At 46.7% G+C, this 9665-nt stretch overlaps 1 protein-coding gene across 2 annotated transcripts; it reads left to right on the top strand.

Moving 5' to 3' along the window:
• The first annotated feature begins 171 nt into the window (after positions 1–171).
• LOC101922393 (transcription initiation factor TFIID subunit 4-like) lies at positions 172–9620 on the top strand. 2 transcript variants are annotated; one of them, XM_055801360.1, is made up of 3 exons: positions 172–1506; positions 4070–4117; positions 9387–9620. In XM_055801360.1, the coding sequence occupies exons 1-2, from the start codon at positions 187–189 to the stop codon at positions 4076–4078; spliced, it is 1329 nt and encodes a 442-aa protein (XP_055657335.1). In that variant the 5' UTR covers positions 172–186; the 3' UTR covers positions 4079–4117; positions 9387–9620. The 2 variants fall into 2 exon arrangements, with proteins under 2 accessions (XP_055657335.1, XP_055657334.1); XM_055801359.1 differs by lacking the exon at positions 9387–9620 and adding an exon at positions 4204–5263.
• The last annotated feature ends 45 nt before the right edge of the window (positions 9621–9665 follow it).

The following is a 9665-nucleotide window of genomic DNA, read 5'->3' on the forward strand; positions in this document are numbered from 1 at the left end:
TACATACATATATGACAATATATAGCATGTATATATATACACACTGCATATAGAGTGTATATCTATGTATATCTATATATATGGGGTTAGATATATATCGTGTATATGCATAGTGTGTATATATACACTATATAGTCATATATATGTATTTGAGATGGGGAGAGAGACTGTGTGTGTATACGTTATATGCCCCAAGGCCGGCACCGGAGTGCCGAACAGCACAGCCCCATGCGACATCCCGGGCGCCGCTTAACCCTCGCGCCCACCGGGGCCGCGCCCGCCTGGGCAGAGCCGCGGGGTCCCGGCCCGACCCGTGCCACCCGGTGCCGCTGCCCGTGCCGGTGCCGCTGCGGCAGCCCCGCCCCGCCCACCGGGCCCCGCCCACCGGGCCGTAGGCCCCGCCCCGCGCTGCGCGCTCTGCCCGGAGCCGCCGCGCCGATGCCACGTGGGAGGCGGCGGAGCCGCCGTCGGCGCCGGGCCGGAATCGCGGCCCCCCTGACGTTGGGGACGGCGCTCGCCGGGCGCCGGGAGGAGGGGAGGTCGCGGAGCCCCCGGGAGCGCGCCGGGATCGCCGAGACCCGATGGGTGCTCGGCGCGGTGGCGCCCGGCTCGCGGCTCGGCCTCCCGGGCCTAGAGGCGCTGGCGGCGGCGGCCGGGCCTAGGGGCGGCTCCCCGCCCTGGGCGGCGCCCTCGCTGCTCCAGGTGCCGGCGGCGGCCCAGCCGGCCCCGCGGCGGGAGGGCAGCGACCTGCCCGCCGGCGCGCCGGCCGCCCTGGCCGTGCTGCGCCTCCAGCCCGGCGCCGAGGGCTCGGCGCGGGCGGCGGCGGGGGCCGCGCCGCGGCTGCGGACCGTCTACGTTAACCCGCGCTGGCTGGAGCGGCAGGCCGCGCTGGGGGCGGCGGCGGCGGCGGCCAGCCCCTGCGCCGAGGCGGCGGCGGCGGCGGCGGCGAGCGGCGCGGCCGGGGGCCCGGCGGCCGCGGCGGCGGGGCAGGGCGAGGCGGCGGAGGCGGCGGCCACCCCCTACGTGGGGCTGCGGCGGCCGCTGGGCTACCAGCTGGCCAAGGCCACGAAGGAGCGGATCTGGCGGGGGGAGTTCATTGACCTGTTTTCCTTGCTTCACACAGAGCTGGCCCCCGAGCACGGCCCGCGCCCGGGGGACACGCTGGACCAGTGGGTCTCGGCCTTCCTGGTGTACGCCAGCGTGCTGTGCGAGAAGCACCCGGCGCGCTGCGGAGCCATGTTCAAGTACCTGGACACCATCCGCAAGCTGCATGCCACCTACGGGGGCACCTCGTGGATGAACTATGACGAGGACTTTCGGCGGCGGGCGGCCAAGGATCCCAACCTGCCCTGGGGGGACGTCGACCTCGACCTCTGGATGAAGTGGATGGCGCCCCTCAAGTCGCTCGTCAGCAGGCAGCCGCGTGCTGAGGGCGAGACGCAGGCCTCGCCGGCCCCACCACCGCCGCCGCCCTCCCAGAGCCCCAAGCAGGAGGAGAAAACCCAGGTGTGACGGGCCGGCGGCCGCGTGTTTCCCCGCTCCCCTGGCTGGGCACGGGGCCCCCTCGGAGGGGAAGAGGAGAAGGGGGCAGCCGGGGCGCCCTTGAGTTGGCTGGCAGCTCCCGTGTCGCAGCGCTGACCTGTCGCTCGTGCTAGCCCTAGGGCTGCAGCATCAGCTGGTGGGTCATGGGGCCGCACGGGTGTCCGACTGGCCTCCGTGGGAGGTGTGGGCATTGCTGGAGAAAAAAGCACGTTCCTAGCAAGTAATTGTTAGCAGCGTTTGTTGCTCTGGCCACCGGAAGTTAGGAACCCCCGCTAATTCCCTCCCTTGGTATATAATTACATTTTCCTGAAGATGGTAGAAGAAAAGTGTTTTGGTTTTCTTTCCTTCCCCTCCCCCCGCTCCCCCCCCCCCCGAATTGTCTTTAAAAAATTAACTTTCTCAGCAATACAGTTGTCCGTATGTAAGACAAAGAGTACAGACTCTTCTGTTGCTATGGGAGCATGTGGTAGTTGCAGGCTGTGTGGAGGCCAGGAGAACTGATGTGAATAAACTTCAGTATGAATGGCCCCAGCTTGCAAATTCACTGTGATTTGGAGATGTAACCTGGTTTGGGACCCACTAGTGGACTTAATCCACAAGGTCTGGCCTGTTCTGTGGGAAAAGATGGTGTCTGTGATTAAAGGAAGTAGGATTTTGTGTACGTTAAGGTTTTGCTTTCAGCATAGGCATCGAGGGTCTCTGAATTGGTGTAACCCCTGACATACATAGGAATATCTGCCCTTTCCACTGCCTGGGCTGTGACAGCGAGCTCCGTGGGTACAAAGGGCTGCCTGCATATTTTGGGGGTTGTGCTGCTTCTCATACCAGTAGCTGTAGTCTATGAAGTCTGCAGCACAGGAAACGTTGAACGCTGAGTTTCACGCCAGCTGGATGGTGATAAGGCGATTCTGTTATATTGGCTATTATTTCTTTCTAAACAACTTTTTTAGAACTGTAGGAAGAACCTTTGTGTTTCTGAAGGGTTTTTGCTAGCTCATCAGATTCAGTGTTTCCCAGAGATTGCCGGTGCGGAGGAGTGCCTAAATTGTTTGACTCTGTTAGCCTGATCTGGAAAGGGAGGACCCTTTTTCAGGGCATCTGGAAGTGTTTAGTGTGTCACACCAAGTCCCAGCTTTGGTACCTATCAAGAATGACTTCACTGAGCCAACCTGCAACAATGGGAGCAGACACCACACAGTAATATAGATAAATAGGTCCCAGTGCAGGCCTTGTGGCCTTGGTGCCTTCTGTGGTTGATGCTCTAGATTTATGCAACGTTTTCTGATATCTCCGTTTAGATTTCTCCATTCTCAGGAACAGCTCAGTTACTCAGTTACTGTTTTGTGATCTTTTGTGAGCACCAGATGGGCAATGGCTTACAGTTTTCATCTCATTCAAGACTGCATCTTCAGTTTGTCATGTTAACCAGACTTGTAACTTCTTCCACACGCAGCCAGTCTGTCAGTGCAGAGCTTTGCGCTGTTGTCTGCTGAGGTACACCAGAGCTCTCGATCCCCTTTGGTTTCGTGGAAATGTCACCGTTGATTTTTAGCAGTGGAATTGATTCCCTCCTCCCACCTCCAAAACTGTGTAAAGAAAAATGAGACATGTTTTATTTTAACTGAGTAACTTTAAAAATACTAAAAGTTTAATGTCTGTAGAAACAGTAGCACTTTAGCAGCACAATGGAAAGCAAAAGTTGTGCAGTTGTTCATTGTGGGTTCAACCGCCTTTCTATTATTAGAGCAGTTTTTAATTGGTAGCACATAGTCTTTTGTAACTGCTTAAAAGAGAAAAATGTCCTTAACTGAAATGATGGTTTGAGCAGCTGTTAAATGTAGATGAGGCCTAGGATAAATCAGGAGTTTACCATTGGCAAGGCAGCAGCAAGGAAATGGTGATCTCTTAGAGGCGACCTCTGGGTTTCCCCTGCCCCTCCCCAGCTCCTTGCAAGCTCTAATTATGTTGTATAAAACTACTTCAGAGAAGTAAGATGTGCCTTCATGTTTGGGCAAAAGAATCAGAGAATTAAAATGGAAGAGAATAGCCTTTCATGGGTTCACAGCTTCGGCCAGAACCTAATTCCACATTCATGCTGTCAGGAGGAGGAGGTGTTTTACAAAGACCTTTTCTTTCACATTGTTTGAACTGATTTTGTTTTCATAATTTCAAGGGATAGCATTAGGCAGCCTGACTGGATTTCATTTCCGCTTTCAGTTGAAGGCTTCTTAAATTGCAGCTTGATAATAGTGCCTGTATCTCTGGTTCTGCAGTTGCACAGAAGGTTAACCAATAAAGACAAAGTAAAGGAAGACAGCTTGAAGCTAGCTGTCTTCTCTAAGGCACTGGTGAAGAGCTGTAACTGTTTTACACAGAAGGAACAAAGTGAGAAACCCTAGTTTTAGTTTGAGTGTGATAACTGGCACGTACGTAGGATAGCTGAGGTTCATGCCTGCAAATCTATGTCTGTATGTATGACTTCAGACCATTCTCTTTTTTTTTTTTTTTTTTTTTTTTCTTTTTCCAGACTCCATGAAAACAGAAGGCCAGTTGGGATGGCAGTCAGACTAAGTGGGTGAGTTTATTTATAAAACTGACTAACTTTGGATCTTAAATATTTGCAGATTTGTTAAATACAGAATTTCTCATTGGTGCCAACAGCCTGACTCCGTTGGTGTTTAAGTGGAGCTCTGGTATTCTAGTGCATTCTTTTACCTCTGCTTCTGTTGCGTTGCAAGCTGTGCTAGAGAAGACGTAGGAAATTCATTTTACCCAATCAGCAATTGTAACAATGGACTACAAACCTGCAGAGCAAGCCAGTTTGCTGGAAAACAGGAATTCCTGCAGCGCAGCACTTGTCACAGACTATCCAAAGAGGGCAAAGATTCAGGAAGGTGAATAAATTGAACATTGGTTGAATGAGGTCAGGAGCAGTCCTCCCGGAGGAGAACCCTGCCCTAAAATACTACTTTGAAAGTATAAGCCAATTTAATGTGCAGATTAACCCTTCTCATTTGGGCAAACTTGTGTGCAATCCTGGATCTTTGCAGTTCACAACCGGACACTTCAATAACCTATGTACTATATTTGTTTTTTTAAAAAATAAATCATAACTTGTCTTGTTACAGCTGTTTACTTTTACAATTTCATTGAGAATATCTGCAACACAAATGTGTATTTGACTTGAAGCAGTATCATACACGTGGTATAATAACTCAGGTTGTCAACAGAATTGCTCTGTGAGGCTCAGTATCGCCTCTCCATTCTTCTCTGAAAAATGCATTAATCATTGCTGTCGTTGCCAGAAATCAGTTATAGCCCAATTACACATTACAAAATTCTTGATCATATTTGACCTAAATTATTATTCTGTTTTTATCCTCATAGAATACTTGAGGTCCTGAGCATCAGACTAGACCTTTGTAGTCTGGTGTTCATGAAAATCATATTCACTGGTTCACGATTTAATCATTCTGCATCTCAGTATTCTGTTCTTTTTTTCCTTTTCCCTTGCATATTAGGGAGTATGATCAAGGTAATACTATGATCCAGTAACGCGCATGATGGTAAGGGTATGCCTTTAGTTGTTTCAGGAAAAAGTTGCCATTATCTGCTCTCCTTTACCTTTCTTGATAGTTTCAATAATATGCATAATATGAAGTGTTTGTAAATGGATACTAAACTGTTTGTGATTCCATCTAAATAAATTTTTATACATAAATGCTTTCTTAATCTTAGCCTTTTTGTTCCTCCCTTGTTCTTATGTTGCTGCTTACCCTTTTGAAATCATTTTTTCCGTCACCAGATGTTTTAAAAAATTTCTGGGTTTCAGTTATCAAAGCACAACCGAATCTTAAGTATTGACAGAAAAAAAAACAGCCTTTGAAATTTGTTTTCAATATTTTACATAAAGTCTTGATAATGTTGTAACTGTAGTTGTCATGGCTTATTCATCTTTGCCAGTTGTTGGGATGACAATAGGTATCAGGCCTTGATCTGTGAAAATGAAATAGCTGCTATACTGAAATACCAGTATTTTAGTGGCCTCAAAACTGGGACTCTGACCCAGTGAATGCTGAGACATCTGCATTCAATACAGTAGAATGTAGAGCACTTTTACAGATTGAATTATAAGTTTTAAAAGTACCTTTCATTTTTGAGAAGAGGCTTAAGCTCAATGGTCAGATCACTTGTGCTATTTTTCCCTTGTCCTGCTTTCTTTTTAAGAAATTGGAACTCTGTTACTTGCTGGTCCCTGCTGCATTTCTTCGTCATTGTTGCTACACCTGAACCACTGCAGGCATCTCCTCTTGAGGAATTGCTGTAATAGTGGCAGAACCTGGGGAGAGGCATGGGAAGCGGGGAATGTGGAGTGAAGAAGGATGAACAGATAGATGTTGGTCTCCTCAGTCCTACTGATGAGTTGTGCAACTGTGGGTCTTAACCTAATGACTCAGAGCAGCAAAGCAGCAACAGTTTTGTTTTTCTTGCCATTTGGGAGCAGCATACCCAGCTGGAGTCTGAAACACTTCCTAATGTTCTTTGATGAGTCCTTCTGCCAAGAATTTATTGGGTTTGTTACTCTCTTCAGCCTTCATACAGTCTGGTGCCCTTCCTGGCACTCTGTCACCTTCTAGTTTCCTGGTTAGTGCTGGGTTGGACCACCCTGTCTTCTGTGTCTGCTGTAGACAATTGCCAGGGCTTTGCCTTGCTCTCCAGTGTCAGTGGCTGCTTCAAAATGGCTGCCTGCTTTCGTAAAGAAACTTGCCTTTCAAATTATTAGCAGCAGTGGTTTTGAGGCTCCCCCCCCCCCCCCCCCCTTTTTTCTTTTCTCCTTCTTCGTAAGCTTGGCCTTCATCGCAGTCTTTGAGCCACACAATAATTTCATTGTGGTACTTGTGAATCCTTGCTTTGGGGTTTATTGTTGCATGTGTGCTTTCCTCCTTGTTGCTGTGCTGTAAGCTTCTGTGTGAAATTTCCTTGTCCATTAAGTTTCTTGTTAAAAATGTCGGACTTCAGTGGGTTTCTTCAAATTTTAACAGTTTGTTACTGCATGGTTTTGCAGATTGGCACTGGGTGAATCTTACCTTTACAGCTTCTGATGTCTTGTCCTTGCTGAGTCAATGTGCTGGCTGTGTTGAAAGGGTGGTACAGAATTGCATATCTTCTGTTCATCTCTGATTCATGGTTAGATTATTTTTGATGATCATAAGCTAAAATTGCCATCACTTAAATGGTATGGCAGGCAACAGGGAGATGCTGAAGATGCCTGCTGTCTGAAAGCAGATGTTGTCGGCAACCCTTTAACTGAGTGATGTGTGAAGATAAAGTGTCAGTGAGACATTTAACGTTGAAATGAGCCATGATTTTGTTACTCTTGTAGTAACTGTGATCTGCAGCATAAATCAATGATACACAGGATATTTTTTTTAATACTATTTCTGTAAGTCCTATTACTTACAATGGGGGGATTTCATCTTTTCAGTGTTGCTGCAATTTCTTACGCTTCTCTCAAAAAATCATGTGTGTCTTTGTACAAAGTTGCAGCAAAGCTTTTCACCAAGACTGATGGAATTTCCAAGTAGGAATACTTGTAAAATGCGTGGGAATTGATTTGTTCAGGAGGACCAGCATCTTACGGAAAACAGTTTTCTGACAGTTGACTAGAATTAAGCAGCACATACTTTGAGGGAGTAATTTTGGCTAAGTCTGTTTTTAGGGATTTCTAGCAAGATGGGATTTTTTTTTTTTTCCACGGATGTGTTTTTTCGTGTGCTGGATTGATAGGTATTGTTATTACAAAGAACAAATTAAAACCAGTGCAGTGTGACTCTTGACAGCCCAAAAGGTATTGCAATTTAGGCATGAGATTAAAATACTTAAGTCTGAGCAAGCTGACATGGCTGGGGAGTTTAGAGTTGAGCTTTAGCAAAGGTAGAGTCAGATAAAAGGGATTTCTGTGTGCAGCAATTAGGTCTGAGATAATTTGGAGCATCTGAAAAAACGAGGTGATGTTAGTAGTTTTGCCTTATTAGTGATGATGTGTCTTTAAAGGTAAGATGACAGGAGAACATTTTGCATGTGGGGTAGCCTGTCGCATCTGCAGTTTAGCAAAATCATTACTTCTGGGCTGTGATGAAATCCTGTTAGTTATTCAATGTGACTTTCAAGTTAGGCTTAAACCATTGCTTTCTCATCTTCCTCTCTCTCCCATAGTCTCACCAACTTGCTTTCTTTATAAAAATCTGATGAACACGGCAGGCATGTCCTGAGGGCCAGCCATGGGTACAGGCAGTGTCTGACTGGAGTGTCTGCATGTACGGAGCCTTTCACCCCCGTGTAGGTAGTTCTGCCAAGTTGCTATGGTCTAGCATGAAGAAATTCAGTATGTCTCTTAAGTGTGGCTGCATGGAGTGCACATGGGAAACTCCCTGGCTGCCTATGAGGCTCCTGTGTTTTTGAGAAGCTGGTGGTGCTGGCAGCAGGTCTTTCTGTCCACTCCTGTGGTAAAATCAAAACTAAAAGCCTGGAGACTGTTGTAAGCATTGAGGGCAGGGATGTGAGTCAGCGCTAACAGCCTAGATGTTTGTGGAAATGTTGCCTAGTGAAGTTGTCAAACTGTTTTTTAGGTCATATGCTTAACAGGGACTGCAACAGTTGATAATGTCTATGGGAGTGCTTTTGGCAGTTCTTTCTACAATGATTATGTCCCTGAAAACTCAGCTGGAAAAATTATAAAGCTAGATGTTACTTTTCTCCTATTGTTTTGGCACTCAGGTTTGACTTTTACCCTTTCATGGAATTCAGTATGCATAAAGCACATAAAGTTTGTATCCATGTAATCGGGGTCCAGCACTTTTTTTTTTTTAATATATTTTATTTGTTTGGGGTTTTCTTGCTTTTTTTCTCTGGGAATTCTCATCAAAACCAGTTGGCATTTTTGCAGTTTGGCAGTTTACTGGGCTATGGGCTAGCCAGCAGCCAAGATTTAAAGAGCAGGAACATGTTTACAATACCTTATATATTTGTAAACTTGAAATATTTCAATAAGTGCTTTTAGCTTTTTTTTTTTTGGGGTGGTTGTTGCTCTCTGTTTACTTTAAAGAACACTTGCTTCTTGCCCATGTCTCAGTACAATGTTGCTCTGTTAGTATTTCCAGGGCAGCAGGGGAATGTTTACATCTAAACAAAATCTGTTTTCTTTGAATTTTTTATTGCAAACATTTGTGTCCCTAAAATCCTTTCCACAAAACTCAGTCACTGTTCAGCTTATTCTTTTTTTTTTCATTCTGTGCAAAGCCTAAAACTGAGATCATGTTCAGTTGTCAGGATTTTTTGTTTTCTGAACCTTGTAATACGAGCATGGTATCTGCACCTGCATCAGCATGGCAGTTCTGACAATCTAAAGTCAGGTATGGCTTAAACTGGCTTCAGAGATCATAAGCACCATCTGCATAGCTGATGTTCAAAGTGTCCATAAATGTCCTGTATCATCCCAAAATAAGAATTATGAGGCTATATGAAGTCTCAGCCCGTGACTGTGTGTGGCTTGTTCAGCAGAGGCAGTCGCAGGCAGTTAAAGGCTGGATGTGCTGGTGCTAGTTGGTGGGGCTGCTTAGTTGAGAAGCTGCAGGACAACATGGTGGCAGAGGACCTGGACTGTATGTTCCCCTATAGATGTCTGGCATAAACACAGACGAGACAGCTCCTTGAAAAGTGTAACGTGGGCCAAGAGTTCATACCTCCTCTGTCTGAACTTTCCACCTTCTGCTTGATCGTTCTGGCATTTATCTTCCACCATACTTACCTTATCTCCTCTGTTGGTTTTCTTCCTTCCACAACAGTCAAATGACATACACGCATCCTCAGAAGGAATACCGCCAGTGTATGCAGATGGTTCCCTACCGTATACGTGTATCCCATGGACGATCCATGCAGTGCTAAGTGAAAAGGCTTTTTTCTCCCTTAAAGTTGGGGAATGAAGTGTATACAAGAACTTAAGAGAGGGATTACAAATGTTAGTAACTCCAGATTCTTGCGAATAAATAAAGATCAGTCTGAGGTGGTGAAATCTCCAAGGGTGTCTTTGTTCAGGGCATGCCCGTGTGTATCTTCCTGGGCTG

This window comes from Falco peregrinus, chromosome 4, assembly GCF_023634155.1.
Source record: "Falco peregrinus isolate bFalPer1 chromosome 4, bFalPer1.pri, whole genome shotgun sequence".
NCBI classification, from domain to species: Eukaryota; Metazoa; Chordata; class Aves; order Falconiformes; family Falconidae; genus Falco; species Falco peregrinus.

Coding starts and splice junctions, on each gene's coding strand:
- LOC101922393 (XM_055801360.1), top strand. CDS start 187: ATGCCCCAAGGCCGGCACCGGAGTGCCGAACAGCACAGCCCCATGCGA.